Source organism: Rhincodon typus, chromosome 29 (genome assembly GCF_021869965.1).
Source record: "Rhincodon typus isolate 14 chromosome 29, sRhiTyp1.1, whole genome shotgun sequence".
NCBI lineage: Eukaryota > Metazoa > Chordata > Chondrichthyes > Orectolobiformes > Rhincodontidae > Rhincodon > Rhincodon typus.
The window spans coordinates 27,403,719-27,426,288 of record NC_063360.1 but is presented as its reverse complement, the minus strand read 5'-3'; the positions used below and the strand labels follow the sequence as shown (position 1 = coordinate 27,426,288).

At 42.7% G+C, this 22,570-nt stretch overlaps 1 protein-coding gene across 1 annotated transcript in view; it reads right to left on the bottom strand.

Moving 5' to 3' along the window:
- LOC109936016 (transducin-like enhancer protein 1) overlaps positions 1-22,570 on the bottom strand; it is a 201,402-nt gene that overhangs the window by 29,099 nt on the left and 149,733 nt on the right. Inside the window, exons 6-11 of the mRNA XM_048613924.1 lie at positions 20,300-20,404; positions 9,312-9,365; positions 7,740-7,898; positions 6,884-7,013; positions 5,110-5,285; positions 2,275-2,351 (exon numbers count right to left, since the gene is read on the bottom strand). Of these exons, the coding sequence (XP_048469881.1) occupies positions 2,275-2,351; positions 5,110-5,285; positions 6,884-7,013; positions 7,740-7,898; positions 9,312-9,365; positions 20,300-20,404 (701 nt within the window). The remainder of the gene's footprint in view (positions 1-2,274; positions 2,352-5,109; positions 5,286-6,883; positions 7,014-7,739; positions 7,899-9,311; positions 9,366-20,299; positions 20,405-22,570) is intronic.

Here is a 22,570-nt window from a genome sequence, read left to right as displayed (position 1 = left end):
TTCCTGCTCCTATGATGCTGCTTGGCCTTCCATAATTCTTTCTTTCTTTCTTTCTTCAAAAAGAGGTCTCATTAGTTGTTGTGATATTGTCGACTCCGAATATCAAAACTTTTAAATAAGTTAAAACAACACTGCTTGAGTAACGATTGCAGCAAGAGCAGAATTTTGACTCCACACTATCAAATCTAAGTTGGGAGACAGCTGGAGAATTGTGCTCAGTCGAGGTACCACAGCTTTGGAGTACGGAACAGGTTGACCAGACTGTTACAAGGAATTAAGTTGCAAGGGGAGATTACACTATACTAAATGCCTGGAATTTAGATCATTAAGGGCGGCGTTGATCCAAGTTTTCAATAAGACCAATGAGATGTAGGTGCAGCACTGGGTCATTTGGCCAATCAAGTTTTCTCTGTCACCCAATGAGATCATGGCCGATCCAAAAATACTCAACTCCACTTTCCTGCCTATTCCTCGTAATCCTCTATTCCCTTACCGATTAAAATCTATCCAAGCCTTGTTTATGTTAATGATCTAGCCTCAACTGCTCTCTGTGCTAAGTAACTCCGCAGATTCGCTACCAGAGATAAGAAATCCCTGCTCAGCTCTATTAAATGAGCAACACCTTATTCTGAGACAATGAGTAAGACAGGTAGAGAACAATTATGTTTGCTGATTGGGGAAGCCCCAAGTAAAAGTTGGAGCCAGGTTTTACAGGAGTGAAGGTCAGCACACACCTACATGCAAAAGGGTGGGAGACTTTGTCACAGTCATCCACAAATGGCAACTGATTCAAGACCAATTACTGATTACAATCAAAGGATGCTAAATTACTCCATTAAGAAATGGGTCAAAAGGTAAGTTACAAGTTGTTATGTCACAGGTGAACCATGGATTCAGGGATCAAGAGATCCGGGGAATGGGCAGAAAAGTGGGAAGTTTATGAATCATGATTGGCACAGCAGACTAGACAGGTTGTCGGACCTTCTCCTGGTTGTATTTCATCTCATTAAAATGATTTAATAGACCGGAGGGGTTAAATATCCTCCTCCTGTCTGTATTTGGCAGCAATTACTCCTCCACACTTCATGTGAAATTGGTTATGCTGCAATTTCACCCTCCCTGTTAAGAGTTGGGAAGATTGAGGCCACTGCATTGATAGTGTCACATTAAACAATGAGAATTGAGGTCCAGTATTTACCCTGCATCCCTATTCACACAAAGAAGGCACCTCCAGAATTTTTGGCTATCATCTTTGGCTCGCGGCAGAGACCTTTGTAACTGATTCCATTTCTTTCCTTCGGGTCACAGTTGAATCAGATTGCTCAAAAAGTTGCTATCCTATTAAAAGCTTGGCATGTACTCGCAATCACAAAACCTCTCCATCACTTATTTCCATCTCCATTATCCTCCAACATTGCACCAAGCCCATGAGCTGCCATAACGATTAATTGCTGACCCTAACCTCCAAACCAGACGATTACATACTGACCTCCATCCTCCAATGGAAGCTTTAACTCACCTGTAACCCTGTTTCCCTAGCTGCAATGTTATATTCTTCCAACATTCCTGATAAAGCACACCTCAGCACTCCTGAACCTCTGACTCTCCAAAACTTGGCTCTCAGTCCTCAACGCTGACAACTTAAAATTCTCTTCCTTTCATATTTAAAACATCCTTGTCCTTCTCACTCACTCTGATAACATCCTTTCACCCTCATTGCCAATTCTGGCATCTTCACTTCACAGTAACAAGAACAGCTTGTAGTATTGTACTATTTTGAAATAGCAATTTACATTGTGTTCACTTGTAGCTGTCCTACATAATTATATTAAAGTATCAGTAGATGAAACTATAAGAACCAGTGTAATTGTTGAAATAAAACAGCCATCGTTACATTCTGACTTCTGTCACACTGTTTCTAACTCACCTTAGAGCAAGAGCTTTACAAGCCATGATTTCCAAAATCTAAGTCACACAATCTGTGAAACCTTCTCGCTACCTGCCATCCCAACTTCAGATTTGGTTCTTCTCAAAGTCCCCTCTACTGTGGCAAGGGTGTAAAGCAATATTCAGTCAAAACGGACAGATGGAATTGCAACACTGGTGGGGAACAGACTCAAGGGGTTGAATGACTTATACACATTTCTACAGTTATATACAAAAGCAAGCCCACCCTCTAGTCACAGCTCCTGGAAACATACAAAGCCACATGTTGGTCAAATTGGAAACAAACATTCCCACAATGGATCCCACTTTCATTCTCATGGTACTTACGGTTTTCCTGCCGTCGCTGCAGATAGGCTCCCGGGGAGTCCAGGACCTCGTTTGTGAGAGTGAGGCTCAAACCCAGCCTAGACACACCAAAAAACAAAATCAGTGTAAAGACAAGAAAGAACCAGGACGCTTTAAATTAGAAAATACGAACCAGTTTATTTCTGCTTTTAAAAGTAAAACGACTGTAAGGTTTCATTGAAAGGAAATTACTGAAATTCTGCTTTTTTGGGTGTGAACAATAACCGCAGGAGTGGTTGACAAACAATGGAATTTTTGATGGGTAAAGTCTTAATCCTTTCTCCATTACATATTAACACAGATTATTTATGCACAAAACATCATTTGGTGCTAAATTTCTCCTCTGCCTTCCTTCTAGTGTGATCAACTACTCAGGCATTCTCTTGGGCAGCTTCCCATCTGGTATTTAAGCTTATCCAATACTCATTCTTGTATCCCAATGTATATCAGGTTGTGCCCACTCACTTCCCTTGTACTTGATGACCTAAATTGGCTCCCAACAGCTTCATTTAAAAATTCTGATCCCGGTTTACAAATCCGTCAATGGCCTCATCCTGTCCCATCATTGTAACTTCCTCCAATCCTACAGCGACCTCCAAGCCCCTCCAATTCTGACCTCTTCAGATTTTAACCGCTCCTCCATTGCCTTTAGATTCCAAGTTCTGGAAATCCAAACCCCTCTGCTTCCCAAAATTTCTCGACTCCCCTCTCTCCTTGCAGCCTCCCACTTTGTCCAAGGTTTTGATTACCCATTTTAATATCTCAGACAACCATACAATTATACAGCACAGAAACAGACCCTTCAGTCCAACTAGTCCATGCCGACCATGTACCCAAAACTAAACTAATCTCACCTGCCTGTCCCTGGCCCATATCCCTCCAAACTGTTCCTATTCATGTACTTATCCAAATGGCTTTTAAAATGTAACTCTACTCGCATCCACCACTTCCTCTGGATGTTCATTCCACACAGACATACTCTCTGTAAAATAGTTGCCCCTCATGTCTTTTCTAAATCTTTCTCGTCTCACCTTAAAAATATGCCCCCTATTTTTGAAATCCCCCACTCTAGGGAAAGGGCATCTGCCATTCACCTTCTCTATCGCCCTCATGATTTTATAAACCTCTATAAAGGTCACTCCTCAACCTCCTACACGCCAGTGAAAAAAAAAGCCCCAGCCTACTTTCATAACTCAAACCCTCTATTCCTCGTAACATCCTGGTAAACCTTTTGTGAACCCTCTCCAATTTAATAATAATATCCTTCCTGTAGCACGACCACCAGAACTGGACACAGTACTCCAGAAGGGGCCTCACCAATGTACTATACACCCTCAACATAACATCCCAAGCCCTATACTCAAAGACAGCAACACAAGTTGCTGGAAAAGTTCAGCAGGTCTGGCAGCCCCCATCTGTGAAGAGAAATTAGAGTTAACGTTTTGGGTCGAGTGACCCTTCCTCAAAATTCCACCCAATCCAAAACATTAATTCTGATTTCTCTCCACAGTTGTTGCTAGACCTCCTGAGCTTTTCCAGCAACTTCTGCTTTTGTCTCTGATTTGCAGCACCCGCAGTTCTTCCGGTTCTTGTACTCAAAGGTCTGAATAATCTCCTTGCATGGTTCAATGTTGAATTTTGATTGCTAAGCACTCCAGTGAAGTGAAATGGGAGGTTTTGCGACACCGAAGATGCTACCGAAATGCAGGCTGAGTCCACATTTACCAACAGAACAAAGATCCTACAATTTGCCTTGTCACTTAACACCAGCCAAAACATACAACTGCTCACAGGTTTAGCACGACTCAGTTTTCTTTGAAGCCACAGCTATTAAATACTGGAGGCAGTTACAAAACTGTGTCTGAACATGAAAACAAGATTCGATTAATTATCAGAGCTCACAAGTCAACATTTAATGCCTCTCACCCCAACCCCATGTCCCTGCATTTTGATTCATGTCTAAAAGGAAATGAAACATAGAATATTCTGAGTTCTCCTGCATTGAGGAAGCTGCCTAGCAGTGTAAATACATCACTTAAACGACTTCAGGTACAGATACAGAAGATTATGACAAAGGAGTAATCAATTTCATCAAATCAAAAACACAAATCAAGATCTTTCCTGAAATATGCTGGTCCTTCAGTGTCAAAGGTCCCAAGTGGTGGAGGGCCTATAGAAGACGACTGCTTTAAATATCAAATTAATTGGCAATCTCACTCCAGAGACTTCAATAATGCTGGAAAAGGAAATGATCCCTTTAAAACAGGAAGAGCTGAGCTTTTTAATGTTTGTCAGCTATAAAATGAGGATGTCAGCAAACCTCAAGAGGTAATAAAGTAAGTTATTTAAAGACAAGCTCCTATTAATTTGCATTCCTCAATGTCTGCTAAAACAAACAGCTCTTGGGTTTTCAAATTTCAGATTGAGATTCATTGGTCAATGAAGCAAAGGCCTGTATTAAATCTCCAGGTCCACATACTCCAAAGATATACCAGTGAACAAATACTAGAAGCAACATTAGGACCAGTCCTAGGTTCTGGCCTTGGAGTGTATTGACCTGGGGTGTTGATACAGTATGGAGCTGGAAAAACACAGCAGGTCAGGCAGCATCAGAGGGGCAGGAAAGTCAACATTTCGGGTCGGGACCCTTCATCAGTCTGCACAAGGAAGAAAATTAAAGTGCAAATGTTCTGTGGGATATTAATCTCTCCCTCTCCCTTTCTTCTAGTAGCACTGATTATGCACAATACATTTCAAGGATGTGAACTTTGCCTTTTAAGAACAGTCTGGAGAATATAACACAAAAGCGCAGCTTACCACAGATGAGCGTCCAAATGTGGAGGCCGTGGCTCCACCATTGAGTTGGGGGGAAGCAAAGTGTAAACCTGCATATGCATTGGCACCAGCAATCCCCCCATTGACTGCAGTGTGGACCATTCCGAATGGAACAGGGAAAGCACCCTGTACTGACAGGGGTGTTTTTAACCCTAAGGCTAAAAGGAAAGAAAAGTGCAAAATTAAGTTTTGTACTGTTACCTCAACCAACATGTACTAAACGCCATTCCTTCACTCTCACTAGCTCAAAATCCAGGAACTCCCTTCCCAACAGGTCTCTCTATGCCCAGCAGACTGCAGCAGTTCAAGAAGATTTCTTGCCATTGCCGTTTCAAGGGCAGTTAGCGATGGGCAATAAATACTGGCCCAGCAGCAAATCTTTGATTTATTTCAGAACATTATTAATCCAAAAAGCAAATTACAAAGAATGTGTTGTCTGTGGTATTATAGGGACATTAAAACAAAAACAAATGATCTAATCTCTACAAATCTAATTCAATTTAAATGGTTAATCTTTAAGAACACAAGAAAGGAGAGCAGGAGCAGGTCATATGGTCACATTGAGCCCACTTCACCTGCTGACAATATCAACCTGACTGATCTTCACTGAATCCACCTTGGAACCTGATTCCCCCACCCCTCTGAGAGCTAGTGCAACACTATTTGCAAAAGGGCAGTTTCAAAACCCACCACGAGGATTACACAACAGGAGGAAGTGACTCCTCAAGGGGGAAATAATATTTACAACAAAGTTGATGTTAGCAAACAGCAGAAGAGTGGAGTTAATTGGATATCTCTTAGAAAAGCCAGCACCTGGTATAACAGACTGTATATTCCAACAGTGCAGCCATTAAAAGTAACTGTTTTAGTGCTACTCAGTGAACCTTGCATGGGGAGAACTATCTTTACATAAATGGAAACTATGGAGAGCTTTGCAGAACCACCATATAGTGTGATTCAGATTCATTTCACTTGGTTCTCACATGGGTAGAAGGTTGGCTGGTAAGGCAAAAGGGGAAATGGGTTTCCAACAGGGACCAATGACAATGGTTCCTCTGATATTGCCAATGGCACAAACCACCCAAGAGAAAAACTGGCTGCCCACGCAACAATCCCTTCAAGAATGTGCAGAGATTTGAAAAGAGACCATGCAGCTCATCAAACAAGTCTTGTGTATCAAAGGACGGTGAGAGGGACACAGAACAAGGGCAATCGTGAGTTGGCCGAATGATATGGGTTTTACCTCAAGCAGGATAACTTTATCTGAAATGGCAACACTTTTATTATCCCTGGTAACATAAGAAACTCGGCATGGCTAAGGTGACAATAGAGGATCCAAGAGATATTTCTTACAGCTGGCTATTACACGCAGTTACTACATCCACAGGCACATCAGTGTCTGGGGCCCACATTAAGCTATTCAGTGACATGTCATGCTTCAAGTGACCAGAATTAAGATGGAGTTTGACATCCTTATGCTCTTGGGTCACATGTTACGATACAATGATAATAGCACAAGCATGTCTTTTAAAGGTATACTGACACAGACTGTGAGACTTCAAAGAGGCAGAGGTCTAGATGGATAGATCCTGATCTCCAATTCTGACAGCAGTTACAAGGAACACATCAAGTCTTTGGAACATATTTAGAAGCTCTTACGTTTCACACCCTTAATTCAAAGTAAGGCCTTTGTAGCTACAGACCTTCTATTTAAAATCTACCATAGGCATAGCTTCAGCAAATAGTAAAAAGTTACCTAAAGGATCAGCCCCTGTTTTACTCGAAGCTGAGCAGAGCTGTGACGTCCCACTAGTGCCTGGGGTTGCAGAATCCCCCCTTGATGATGATATATTCGACTTCAGGCTAGGCGTACTGGATTTCTCATTCTAGAATCAGGAACATAAACAGCAGCTAGATAGTTAATAAACTGAACCTGGTACTTATTTCACATCAATCATGACCACAGCACCATTACATCTTCACCTTTTATAATAGGCTTCTATCTAGCTGCACTCAGGGGGTAACGAGCGACACATTCTGCTCCCAGTGCTGTTGCCGCTAAGACTGAACGATCAGAGAATGATGGATTAATGAAACAAAGAACTGCAGATGCTGGAGACCTGAAACAAACACAGAAACAGCTGGAGAAACTCAGTGGGAAGAAAGCAGAGTCAATGTTTCAAGTTCAGTGACTCTATCAGAACCATGACCCGAAACGTTAACTCTGCTTTCTTCCCACAGATGCTGCCAGACCTGCTGAGCTTCTCCAGCAAATGAGGGGATATGGGTTTGAGCAATAAAGAGTGAGAGAGCGTGGACAGGAGATCGAGAGGAAGGACGAGGAAGGGCAGCGAGAGAAATGGGAGCGATGAAGAGCAAAGGAAAGCGAGAGCACGGGAACAAGCGGCAGAGAGCATGTGTGGGGGGACAACGAGCGGCAGAGAGAGCAGGCACGTGCGCGGGAACAAGAATGAACCAGACAGCATCGTGAATTGGTGAAAACACACGGTGAACCAAAATGCACTTCAGGTGAAACTTTGGCCATTTGAATTCAGTCACCCTGGGCATGTGAGCAAAAGAAGAGATATAAGGAAAAGGGAAGAAGTGCTTACCACAGCCGGGTCTTTACTCTTTAGTGGAGGAGGAGGAGTGCTACTAGTGGAAACTAAGGAACTGGGACTATTCACTTGGTTCTTCCTCCTCATATGCAGTTTGTCTAATCCATTTTCATGTGTTGCTTGAGAAGGACTGCTGTGAGGCGATGAAGGTTCCTAAAATAGGCAACACTGCATTGTTAATCTACAGGAGTGAAGGACGTCTGATTTATAAAAAAAAAACTTGCAACCTCAGTCTGTACAGATTGGAATGACCTTAACTGAGCCATTGGTAACAGTACTATAATGGACAACAATGCATATTGACTTGGTGGGGAGAGCAAGTAACAATGTGAAAGGGGAAGAAAGGAGAGACAGACATAGACAGACACAGATTGACTCCTAATGAAAGGTTTCTGTCTAACAATTCTGCACTGTGATCCTAGCCACTTGAAAAGCAAGTTGTCTCTCACCATCAATATCCACACCATTGTTTAGAGACGTAAAGATAGAAACAAATCCCACCATAAGACAGTGTCTTCTACCCAGAAAGGCGAGCACAGGAAAATGGAGGGGCTCTCTCACAAGACTTCCCAGGAAACACAGCAATGTGCTAGGGCCAAGATGAAGAGCTGCTGTTTAGGAACAAGAGGGCAAGGAAGAAGGGTAAGAAATGAAAAGGTTTTGGGCTGGGATTGCCTTAGTGTTACACTCCTGATATCTCCTGGGGATTGGCTGGGAAGCCTGTCAGAAACTGGGATTTGGTTTCTCAGGAGATTCCCGGCCTATGGTCCCAGTGCTTGACTGCACCAAGGGAAGGAATCGAAGCACACTAAGGACAGGCCTCAACTTACAGTCCTGCCCTGACCTATTCTCCAACTCATTGTCAATCTGAGCCAAATTTCAGTGAAACACGGAACATTTTTTTTTGACATCAACTTTAGTTGCAACAGTAGTCAGCATGTATAAGGACAAAGAACATGTAGAACTGAAATCGGTTTTGGGCTAAGACTCGAGTTAGGGTGACGGTAGGATAGGATTGGAATGTAGCAGATGGGTCAGCAGCCTTTTGGAATAGGCCAGGCCTACTTTGAGTGGGGAAGCCTGTGTGATTGTGACGTTGCACTGGAAAGAAATTGGTTGCACAAGAGAAGTAGACAGCATCACTACAGTTTAACTGACATTGATTAGGCTTTTAATAAACACATTTCCTAAAGGCATGAGGTAACTTGGAGCTAGCGTTTTTTTTAAGTAAAAACTGTGAGAACCATCAAAGCTTTTTCATTTATTTTATAAACAGTACCTTAACCTGTACTCTTAGTTGGAGACCAAGAAGGAAAAATGCAGTTAAGATAAATTAAGGAAACTATTTTAAATGATTTGACATTGTTTTTGTTGGTAGATTTTGTTCCTTGTTCACAGTTGGTCTGATTTGTTGCCATTTTAGGAATACCCAAGTTAAACAAAGTGCAACTCCAGAACATGACAGCATTTTTGTTTTTATACACAAGCATCAAAAATGAAGGCAAAATGGGTTGCCACAAAGCTCTTAAAATGGTAAAGCCCTGGTCTTGCAAACAGTTAACTGACCTCATTAGAAACATCAACCACAAGATTATCATCACTCTTGTCTTCATCACTGTCCTGTTAACAAGGGGGAAAGAAAAATGTTACAACTCTTTTACTGGACGTACTTGGCCGATGTTCCTGCTACTTCTATCCTGCAGCAATCAATTAAAATACAGCACATTGTGCAATACAAAACAGATCAATAACTGACCTCGGTCATCACGAACAAATAGTATAATGGTTACATTTAAATCAAGTACGAGTGTGATGCTATCCGTTTGGGCAAAAAAGAACAAAAGACAACTTCTTTAAATGGAAATAAACATCAAAATGCTTCAGTGCAGAGGGATCTGGGTGTCCTTGTGCATGAATTGCAGAAAACTCATATGCAAGTACAGCAGGTAACAGGGAAGGCAAATGGAATTTTATTAGCATTTATTGCTAAAGGAGTGGAGCATTAAAAATAGGGAAGTATTGCTGCAACAGTACAAGGCATTGGCAAGGCCGCAACTGGAGTACTGTGTACAGTTTTAGTCTCCTTACTCGAGGAAGAATGCAGTTCAGAGAAGATTAATTCCACAGATGAACGGTTTGTTTAACGAGGATAGATTGAGAAGTTTAGGCCTATAATTGCTTGACTTTAGAAGAATGAGAGATTGAACTATATATATGATGCTAAAGGGGATTGACAAAGTAGACAGAGAGGCGATGTTTCTCCTTGTGGGGCAATCTAGAACAAGAGGTCATAATTTTAGGTGAAGGTGTAGTAACTTTAAAACAGAGATGAAGGGCAATTACTCCTCTCAAAGGACTGTGAGCCTGTGGAATTCACTCCCGCAGATTGCAGAAGATGCTGGGACACTGGATAAATTAAAGGAGGAGATAAACAGATTTTTAATTAGTAACCGGTTAAAGGGTCATTGGGAACAGGTAGGAAAGTGGAATGAGGCCCAGATGATATGCCCATTGATTATATGAAATGCCAGAGCAGCCTCAAAGTGCTGAATCATGCCTACTCGCGCTCCTAGATCTTACGTTGGTAAGTAGAACATTAAGGACTTCAGTTGAAGCCCTGTGGTGTGTTCCCCCTGTATTTGATCAAAAGAAGAATGTACTCTGGAAGAAACACAAGAACAGGAGGAGGCCATTCATCCCACTGAGCCTACTCCACCATTTAATATATCACGGTCGCTCAGAAACTTCAATACCTTTTACCCATGCAATCCCTGTATCCCTTCAGACTGATTATCAAAAACTTATCAACTTCAACCTTAAACATACTCAGAAACACAGCTTCCACAGCCCTCTAGGGTGGAGAATTCTACGGACTGATTACCCTCTGAGTAAAGAAAACAAAAATTGCTTCCCATCTCAGTTCTAAAAGACAACCCCCTTATTTTTAAATTGCGTCCCCTGGTTCTAGACTCCCCAACCAGGGAGTCATTTTGGTCATCTAGTTACACAAGTTTTAAAAATCACACCAAAGAAGTACAAAGCCTACGCTGAGCTGTGACAGTCCCTGTGGGTCAATGCAGTTTGCTGAGTACAGTCTTCACTCAGCAAGTCTGGTCACTTAGTAGATGCTAATGTCAGGCGTAGTATTGTGATCATGTACGGAATAACATTTATAAGATGACAGGTAGAAAAAGGAATGTGAGAGAAGAAAGACTTGTTAATTAAGTTTGGACATCTCAACTATTAAGGGAGACTTCTGAACTACTGGAAAGAATATGTAGCTCTCAAAAGCACCCACAGAAACAGTCTGAGCGCAACTAGATACAAAATAAGGAATCAATATTGCAGTCCCAAAAATGAAAGGGAATGCACGATTATAAGAATAAAAGGGAAAAGTATAGAAATCTATCAAAAGATTTCTAATCTATTAGTTGTATTTATTTGGCTGGCACGTGCTAACTTGATGACAGTTCAGCTAATACACAACCTCTTAAAATGCCAACTTCAGTAATGCTACCTGTGACTCCACTTTCAAGGAGCTATGAACCTGCACTCCAGGGTCTCTTTGTTCAGCAACACTCCCCAGGACCTTACCATTACGTGCATAAGCCCTGCCCTGATTTACCATTGCAAAATTCAGCACCTCACATTTATCTAAATTAGACTCCTCCTGTCACTCCTTGGCCTATTGGCCCACCTGATCAAGATGCTGTTGTACTCTGAGGTAACCTTCTTCTCTGTCCACTACACTTCCAACTTTGGTGTCATCTGCAAACTTATTAACCATACCTCATAAGATCTCCATATCGAAAAGCAGTGGACCCAGCACTGATCCTTCTCTGTCCAGCCCAATTTGCTTTCGTTTCGCAACCACCAGCTTACCACAGGATTTTCCATGTTAACTGTGTTACACACCTACATCTAGACGCGCACACACACACACACACACACACACACACACACACACACACACACACACACCAGGGCACAGCTAATTAATAACAGCGGGGCAGTCTCCACCTTAACCGTCTAACCGTTAGGGCACTGCGTCAGCATTTAGATCAAACTATTTCACCCGGATATTAACTAACAGCTTTTGTCTTTAAAACACAGGATGTGTGTGTTACTGCCTTTTATTGCCCACTCCGATTTGATCTTGAGTTGCTGGTGGTGAGCTGCCTGCTCGGGCTGCTGCAGTTCATGTGCTGTGGGTACATGAAGGGAGTTCCTGGATTTTGACCCAATGACAGTGAAGGAAAAGCAATATTGTTTCCAAGTCAGCATGGTGTGTGTTACGTTCTGTCTTATACCCTAAGGCATGCTTACATCATTTTATCATGGCAGTTTTTTTGAAAAGGTAACGAAAAGGACTGATGGCAGCAGAGCAAGTGGACGTGATCTATATGGATCTCAGTAAGGCGTTCGACAAGGTTCCAAATGGTAGACTGGTTAGCAAGGTCAGATCACATGCAACGCAGGGAGAACAAGCCATTTGGAAATAGAACTGGCTCGAAGGTAGAAGAAGGTGGAGGGTTGGTATTCAGACTGGATGCCTGTGACCAGCGGTGTGCCACAAGGATTAGTGCTGGGTCCACTGCTTTTCGATATGGAGATCTTATGAGGTATGGTTAATAAGTTTGCAGATGACACCAAAATTGGAAGTGTAGTGGACAGAGAAGAAGGTTACCTCAGAGTACAACAGCATCTTGATCAGGTGGGCCAATAGGCCAAGGAGTGACAGGAGGAGTCTAATTTAGATAAATGTGAGGTGCTGAATTTTGCAATGGTAAATCAGGGCAGGGCTTATGCACGTAATGGTAAGGTCCTGGGGAGTGTTGCTGAACAAAGAGACCCTGGAGTGCAGGTTCATAGCTCCTTGAAAGTGGAGTCACAGGTAGATAGGATAATGAAGAATGTGTTTGGGATGCTTGCCTTTATGGGTCAGTGCACTGAGTATAGGAGTTGGGAGGTCATGTTGTGGCTGTACAGGACATTGTTTCAGCCACATTTGGAATACTGCACTCAGTTTTGGTCTCCCTGCTTACAGGAAGGACGTTGTGAAACTTGAAAGGGTCCAGAAAAGATTTACAAGGATGTTGCCGGGGTTGGAGTGTTTGAACTATAGGGAGAGGCTGAATAGACTGGGGTTATTTTCCCTGCAGTGAAGTCTGAAGGGTGAACTTATAGAGATTTATAAAATCATGAGGGGCATGGACAGGGTAAATAGACCAGGTCTTTTTCCCAGGGTAGGGGAGTCCAGAACAAGAGGACATAGGTTTAAGGTGAGAGGGGAAAGATTTAAAAGAGACCTAAGGGGCACCTTTTTCACACAGAGGGTGGTGTGTGCATGGAATGAGCTGCCAGAGGACGTGGTGGAGGCTGGTACAATGACAACATTTAAAAGCCATCTGGATGGGGATATGAATAAGAAGGGTTTAGAGCGATATGGGCCAAATGCTGGCAAATGGGACTAGATTAATTTAGGCTATCTGGTCGGCATGGACGAGTTGGACTGAAGGGTCTGTTTCCATGCTGTACATCTCTATGACTCTATGACACGACCTGAATGCGTAAAGGCCTCAGGTTTCATCTTACCTCCACTTATTTAAACATCGACACTCTATTGGAAGCATGCTCCGCTTTGTAACCAACCAGCTTGATGTTAGCCCAGACACTTGTGTGCCTGAGAAATAAAATGTCTGCATACAACTGTTAATTGTAACAGTTGTCTGTTGAATAATACCCACACCCAGATTCTTGCGTCAGGGCAGCTAACAATCATTGCTAATCAGGTTAAACATCTTGCTGCAGGCAAACTCACCAGAGCATGTGGATCAGAAGGGAACATGGAAGTAGTTAGTGGTGCTCCCATGTATTTGTTACCTTTGTCTCTCCAGGTGGGAGAGGGTGCTGCTTTAGGAAGCATTGTCGGTAAAGCCTTGGTGAATTGTTGACATACCTCATCAGCTGTAAACAGTTTTGGGATATCCAGTGGTTGTGAAAAGTTCAATAATAAGATAAAGGTCTTTCTTTCCAGTTCCCAACTTGACTTTATCCTAGTCACAGAAAAACACTCCCCGTGGCACCAGTGCTAATCTAGCCTTCCTCACACATGGGGGAGGTGATGGCCTCATGGTATTATTGCTGGACTGTGAATCCAGAGACCCAGACAATGTTCTAGGGACCTGGGTTTGAATCCCGCCACGGCAGATGGTGGAATTTGAATTCAATAAATATCTGGAATTAAGAATCTAATGATGATCACAAATCCATTGCTGATTGTTGGCAAAATCATTCTGGTTCACTAACTTCCATTAGGGAAGGAAACTGCCATCCTTACCTGGTCTGGTCTACATGTGACTCCAGACCCACAGCAATGTGGTTGACTCTTACCCGCCCTCTGGTCCATTAGGGATGGGCAATAAATGCTGCCTAGCCGGTGATTCCCACATCCCGTGAAATGAATAAAGAAAGAAAAAACCACACATGTATCTTCTTCAAGCAATCCGGCCAATATTGAGCCAGGTTGTAGACAACTTGATTTTCTTTATCGTTTTAGCTCCATTGGCATGTCAGGTCAGAATGATTGAACTCATTTCCTGTGCCTTCTGTTGTACTACACCAGGCTGGGCTGCATTCAAGAATAACTTCTTGAGGGCCAAGGGGCAGAAAACCACGCTGTAATTTTTCTCTTTAAATTTAAAGGATAGAGGTCAGTAGGTGGTCTTAATTATTGTGGTTGAACTGCAAAATGTGCAATAAAATCTATTCACACTTGAATATCAAAAGAATACTCGAGGATAGAATGGAATAGCATCGAATAGCATAGAACAGAATACCAAAAATGGAGACGCAAAATCCAATAACAGATTTGCCATTTTAATTCAACGCTGCAGTGAAGTATTCTGCAAATGAAGAAGCACGGATGGTGACAAAGATCAGGCAGTTTAATTATGATGAAAGCAATATCCACGGCTGGACTTACTGCAGTAGCGACGTTGTTAAGGGGAGATTGGAATACATGTGTACGAAAAGAGTGAAGGATTTGCGACAGTAATAATTAGTAAGAAAATGAAGATCTCTCCAGTCAATTAGTAATGAGGGTTCAAACTCAGGATTAGCAATATCAAAGTGGTGAGGATTTGACGAACAGGAAAGGCCAGACAAAACAAAAATCTAAAAGACTTCTTGAGAAATGGATTTTTTTCAAAGCAAAATTCAACCTGTCAGTGACTATCGAAGCTGGAAAGGAATGAAGCAAACACTTAAAGATGAGGAAAGAAGTAGAAAATGTGATTGGAACATAGTTGCCTTCCATGTGCTTGCTTGAAATTCTAGAGTGACAATGGCAAATCAGGCAAACTACAACCATCTTGCATTTATGTAGCACCTTTACAACAGGAGAAGTCTGCTCAAAATGAAACAAAGAACTGAGAATGCTGGAGATCTAAAACAAAAACAGAAATTAGTGGCGAAATTCAGCAGGTCGGGTAGCATCTGTGGAGAGAAAGCAGAGTTAATGTTTTGAGTCCAGTGGCTGTTTTTTTAAACAGTTTTGTTTTCCCCCCACAGATGCTGCCAGACCTGCTGCGTTTCACCCTCAATTTCTGTAGAAATCTTGCCAAAATACTTCATAAGGGCAAAAATTTGACAGCAAAGAACAAAAGATCAGGGCAGGAGTACAGGTTTGGTCAAAGAGATAAGTAAGTGTCAAAGGAGGAGAGGGATAGAGTGACAGAGAGGTTTAGGGACATGAAATGAAACACAGGAAAGATATTCACTTTCAGAAGGCTCACAAACTTCCTTGGGTGCAGTAGCAACAAAAATGTATTTAAACGAAAATTACTATGGCCCATCTGTTAAAACAGGGATACTACAGCACTTACCTGCGAGCTGACCAGATATTCAGTTAACCAGCTGCATTAAAGTATATTAAGTGGAGGTCTGAACTTGCATCAGTATCAAATTAAAGAGAGAATTTGCAAATAAAAACTGCATTGCAAAGTGAAACACTAAAGCAAATATTTCACAGAAGAATGTTTATATAATGTACAAAACTTATGAAGAACTTTATAAAACATTAGTTTAACCTCATTTGGAGAACTGCCCACAACTCCAGGCTCAAAACTTTACGAAGGATGTGAAGGTATTAGTGAAAGTACAGAAAAATTTAAGAAGGTACCAGGATGAGAAGCTTCAGTTACATGGGATAGAATAGGAGGCTGGGGCCATTTTCTTCTGAGGAAAGAAGGTTGAGAGGATACTCAAATTCATGAAGTGTCTGAACATAGTAGGGTTACCAGTAGATAGGATTGGTCCACTTAGCAAAAAAATGTCAAGGACCAGGCGAAGCTGATGTAAAGAGGATTGGCAATAAAATCAAAGGTCCATCCCTTCCACATAGTGAGCGATTAGGATCTGAAATGAGACTGCCAGAGAGAGTGTGGTAGAGGCAGATTCCCAACCGCAGCTTTCAAAAAGGAATTCGATAATTATCAGAAGAGAAAACTTTGCCAGTTTCGGGGAATAGGAGAGGGCACAAGACGAGTCAGGCTGGTCTTACAGACAGCTAGCACAGATGTAACAGGCTGAATTCTCTCCTGCTGTGCTGTACCCATTCTCTGATTCGATACGGAACTAGAAAAGCACTAGTAGAAAGGAGCACTATATTTCATGGCATTGTGATGTGTTTTTCAGAGGCGTTTATAGCACACTTTACTCACAAGATGGCAGTGCAGAACTATTTATCTGCAGCCGGATAACCACACAGCAGAGCTTGTATTCATGAGCAGCACAATTAGATCGCTGCAAGTAAATACACTATTTACTTTTTAAACTTTTACTCTAACCTCAGTTGCAGGTTTCTCACGCTCCCTTCTCCAAACTCGAGTAGTCTGTAAAAGCAGACACGTGAAGAAGTCACCTTTCTGCGACACAACTGAGGCAACATTGAGGAGACATTCTGCTCCCATACTCACAAAGCTCAGACTCATTCAGAAATGGAACTGGCAAATTGGTCAGAAAGAGCTCTAACTTACACAGCTCTTTCAGGTTCAACCAGTTCAATTCAGGCATTCGAGAGGGCGTTGGGTAAATATGTAACTGGAAACAACGTGCAAGGGTATGGGCAAAACGCAGGAGTATTGTATTAAGTCACATTGGTCATCTGGTGAGCTAGTGCAGACAGGATGGGCCAAATAGCCTCCTTTTGTACTATAACACTTCAGTGATCCAGTGCTGTGAAAGTATAGGATTCTAGGTACTATTCCACACTGCATCCAAACTCTCATCCAGGTGGTTGTTGCCTATATTCTAATTATAGATAGCACATAAATAAACACATTCTACGCCGAGGTCACCAGACTGATCAATAGCAGAGAAGTTGGACATCAAAGGATGGCTCAAAATGCAATTTGCGTGTCATAAATTAAGTGGTTTCCTTTGAAGAAAGCTTTCTCTTTAACAAAACAAAGAATTGGGTAAACAATGGACAAAGTACAAATTGCAAACAACTTGACCATTCAGCTGGATGGGACAACACGGAAAAGGAAGAGAGGGCCAGAAAAGATCAATGAGATGACAGGCACAACAGCTACTTCCTAGTCACGGGGTTCAAGCACATCGTAGAAAAGAGAAGTGAAAGTCAGAGAGACAAGGGCAAGGGTCAATGGCAGCAAAACAAAAAGGGACCATGTCAAATCAGAGCAGAGCAAATTTCACACACGATCAAACGTCCATCTAAGTCCGTTCCTTTGAGGAGGTCTTCTTATTTTGTCCAGATGTTTCAAAACATTAAAACAAGACAGTGAATAGACCATGTCAAGTACATCATCAAGCAACAAGAAAACCTGGTGTTTTATGGGCTACCTGATGTCACAAATGAAATCATTTTCAATTGATCCAATCACCAAGTCATGTTCCTGCATCAAATCAGTTCAGCAGGAAAAGAGAAAGGGTGTACAGCAACAGTGGTTTCTGATCTATTTCGTAAATCATGCTTATCGTAATCTATCACCTTATTAAAATGTGACAATAAAAATGTTAATGCAATGTTTGTTTATCTACTAAAGCTGTTCAGCCGCAAGGAATGGTTGAGATCCTTCTGACAGTGTTTGCATGGAATGTAAATTGACCACTGGATTTGATTTTCGGGGGTGGGGGGGGGGAAAGAGTTGGGGGGAAGAGCACCTCAATAGATCAAACAAAGCTTAGTTACGATAATGAGAGCACGATAATCCTTTTGATTACATGAACTTTATTGAGTGGCATTGATCTACTTAGTTTTATATGATGATGGAAGGGCGAAGGGCAGAATGGGCATGAAACAGATTGAGAGACAGCCCGAAACAGGGAGCACAAGGAGGGGCAGGGAATGCAAGAGGGAGAGGAGGGGAACAGGGTGCTTAGGCGGGGAGCTAAAGAGAGGGGGTAGGGAGACAGGGAACGCAAGGGGGTCATGGAGTGGAAGCAAGAGGGGGAAAATGGGGGCAGGGAGCACAGTACAGGGGAGGTGGGGGAGGAAGCAGATGAGGTGGGGGAATGGGTCAGGAAGCACGGGGCTAGGAGGGGAAGACAGCAGACAGCAAGAGGTGTTGGAGTGGGGGCAGGGAGCACAAAAGAGTGATGGAGGTGAGGAAGGGAAAAAAAAAGAGATACATGGAAAGGGAGCATTCACACACGCACACTGCTTTAGAACACAAATGATCCTGGAGCGAGTGGTGAGGACAGCAGGTATACTTCCATAGGTTCTTCATCATCGAGTACATTCTATACCAGGGTAGGCAGATTACTGATCTCTTAGGGAATCGAGGGACCTGGGGAACGTACAGGCAAGGGTTTCTACAGAAGTTCAGTCATGACTCTATGGAATGGTGGAGCAGCTTTAAGAGTCTGTACAGTCTTTTAACCCGGTTCTTTTATGTCTTAGTTATGTTTTTCTGATGGAGAAGGCAGTGAGCTGACCTGATAAACTTAAATAGGACATGAAAGCATCTTCTGAATTGCGTGCGTGTGGAAGTGGTTAGTGGTGATCACAAGAACAATTATGGTCAGGGAACAGTCTCCAAGCGGCCTGGATCATTCTTCCACGAAAGTTTTGTGTATCAGATTTGTGTTGGAATTTGTGGCTTCAAAGCCTGAATTTTTTCGGGGTCGAACCTGAACTAATTGGGAAACTGAATCTTCAGGTTCCTAGGGAAAATGGATGCTTGTTCAAGTCAGACAAAAAGACATAACCACCAAAGTTAGGATGAACCAGTGGTGCACAGCAAGGCAGGCTGAAGGAATACAAAGGCTGGATCTAGAAACTAAGGTAAAGGAAAATAAGGTTACTTCAGTTATTTCAAAACGAGTGGATTGACCAACACCAGCCACGCAGTGCATTGTTATTGGTGAGGGTTCATATAAAAAAGGTGTTTCTGGTGGATTCCCAGCCGTAAAACCATCATGAGCTGAGCTGAGAAGGTCCTACAGCAGTTCACCGTTTTAACGAAGATTGAGCCTATGGAACTGGAGTTGGAAGGGTGCTGCTGTTAATCAGAGAAGTCATGGTTAAATCCTTGAAGAGAAGGAACTGGAATTCTATTTGAGGAATTTTGAAGGATTAATGTGCCTGAAATTAGTGCAATTTGTGGACTGCCGGTAAATCAGGGAGATCTATCTGCTATTTAACTTTTGGAGAATTGTGTGCAATTCTGGTTTCCCTGCTATAGGAAGGATGTTGTGAAACTTGAAAGGGTTCAGAAAAGATTTACAATGATGTTGCCAGGGTTGGAGCGTTTGAGCTATAGGGAGAGGCTGAATCAGCTGGGGCTATTCTCCCTGGAGGGTCGGAGGCTGAAGGGTGACCTTATAAAGGTTTATAAAATCATAAGGGGCATGGATAGGTAAATACACAAGGTCTTTTCCCCCGGGGTGGGGGAATCAAAACCGAGAGGGCATGGGCTTAAGATGAGAGTGAAAAGATTTAAAAGAACAAAGAGGGCAACGTTTTCACGCAGAGGGTGGTGTGTGTATGGAATGAGCTGCCAGAGGAAGTGGCGGAGGCTGGTACAATTACAACATTTAAAAAGGCACTTGGATGGGTACATGAAAAGGAATGGTTTAGAGGGATATGGGCCAAAATGCTGACGAATGGGACTAGATTAATTTAGGATATCTGGTCAGCGTGGACGAATTGGACTAAAGGGCCTGTTTCTGTGCTGTACATCTCTACGACTAAGTGTATTTCATTGTTTGTATTGACCACAATTTCATTCAGTTACATTGAACAATCAAACCAAAATCAATATAAACTAGAGCAAAAAGTTAGAAAAGAATGAAATCTTGTCCATGGATCTCGTTATTGGGAGTCCATTGGTAAAAATTTGGTTCTTTGAATTTTTTTGGTATCCATGGGATTGATAACAGACACGACACACCCTTGCATCCCAGAGAAAACCATGTGATATCTTGAATGAAGCAAGACCAAAAAATTTAAAATCCTCAGCTAGTTTGGGAGGTGAGGAAATCAGTAATGTTGGAGAAAAACCCAAAATAGGAAGCAGCAGACTTACATAATCGTTCAATGAATCTCGTTCCTCTGTCTTCTTCTTCTTCAGATGGTTGGGGTATTCAGTGGAGTTCCTCGGTTTGTCTCCATTGGATGAATGTACGGAGCTCTGCACGAGACAAAATGAAGGGGAGGTGGGTGTTGCAAGGGGAGGAATTAAAAATAACGGGCACATATTTTCGGCTGCTATTCACGCAAGCAAAGAATTTCAAGTCAAATCTTTCTTCAACACCTCAACCCACGGCCAGTAGTGAAACATGCACATTTCGGTAATGTTTCAAATCTTGCTGGTGGAACGTATCTAACAGAAAGTGAATATTTTGCTGCCCCTTCTGATCAAATACTTCCAACAAAGAAGGCCCTTGAAGCCCATATCATCTCTTCGAAAAAGGTTGTTCAATCAGTTACACCCTACCCCCAAACACTTGCTCCTGCAAATTTGTAATTTTCTTCCCTCTATCTTTTCATCTAATTCCTTCCTCAATCACCAGTCAAAGGATATCCCAACTCCTAAGGACATTAAGCCCTTTTACCACAAATACTGGCAGCCTTCCCTTACCTGAAAATGTTTTCAGATTAAAACATCAGGCATCAAGGCTAGGTTTCCAGTCCAACTGCAACTAGTCAGTAAAATATAGCTCAGCATTACATGTTTTGACTATGAAAGGCAGCACAATAGAGACTGACTTCTGATCTAGCCCAATGTACAGCACATAAAGTTGCCTGCTAAGACTCACTAGAAAGCAATCACAAACTGTACCCAATCTAATTGACTGGTTCATCTATTGTTTGTAATGTCATGGAATCTTTAGGACATAGAAGTCAGCCATTTAGCCCATCAATTCCTTAACCAGTTGCATGAAGAATGTATCTGGGGGCCAGGCATGTGAAAATCTCCTGTTTCTCTTTCATTAGTGCTTTGGAACTTTTAATGCCTAATCAGATTGCCAAATGGCATCAACTAACCAGCAGCTTCTGTAACATCACAGCACCAAAGCCTGCCCACCATTGACAAAGTCCAGGTCAGCAGTGCTACAGAATATTCTAACTCACCTGGGTAGGTGCTGTTCCAACAACTTTCGAGAAGCTCACAGAACCCTTACAGTGCAGAAAGAGACCATTCAGCCCATCTGCATGGACCTCTGAAGAGCAGCTCACCCAGACCTCACCCCTTACCCTGTCCCCGTAACCTCGTTTTTACCATGGCTAATCCATCTAATCCAAGGGGAGAATGTGCAACCTCCACACAGACAGACAGTCACCCAAGGCTAGAATCGAACCCAGATTCCTGGCGCTGTGAGGCAGCAGTGCTAACCAGGGTGCCACGCTACCAATTGTATCCATGACTAAGCAGCTTGACCAACTGGTATGTTCATGACTTTGAACATTCACTCCCTCCACCACCACCGCAGAGTAGCAGCAGTGCGTACCATCTACACGACGCAATAACTCACCAAGGCTCCTCCGATGTCATCCTCCAAACCCATGACTCCTGAATACAGGGCGCCTCAGGAGATAGCGTCAATTTAAAAGCTGCCAGCCCACTCCTTTACAAAGCAGTTCTATGCACATTCAGCACCTTTAAAATGAGTAGGTTGCTAATGTGTTTCCATCGGTAACCACAGCCCTTAACAACAGACTTCAGAATTACAGATGGGTCAAATGTGTGGTCACCCTTCTCTTTAACACAGCACGTGGCTGGGAGCCCACTGGGTTGCACTGCTTGTATTTCAAAAACAGAGCAGCTCCCAAGTACAAGAATCAAGTTTCCTTTCAATAGCACGCACAGCAATTGAACTAGGTGCCTGTTCATTGAGCTGACTGCCGTCATCCGCTTTGCTGGGAAAAGGAAACTCTTATTGTAGCAGAGAGATCCCGAATGGCCACAGGTCCCACTTACAGCCAAAATATTTGCAATTCATTTCACCTGTGGCAGGCAGCAAGTAGTTAACTCTACAAATCCAGAGTGAATACACGACTTAAGTCATGCAGCAACATCAATGCAAGACTCACTGCAGTGCAAACCCTTCAAGTAAAATGGAGCTGTAAAGTGTTATCACAATGGCTTTTCTGCCGAGGTCTGGCAAAGTGACTCAGATGGGAGTTAAATATTTTATGGTTTGGCTGGAGGGCATTGTTCCATCTGCCTGTGCAAGACTGATCCTGACGGCTTAAACCGCCTGTCAGATTGTGTCGTTTCCAACCCCGCCGCGCTCCCCACCACCACCCACCCCCTCCAACTCTGCCATCCCGCTCCTCCGACTCCCACAGGCTC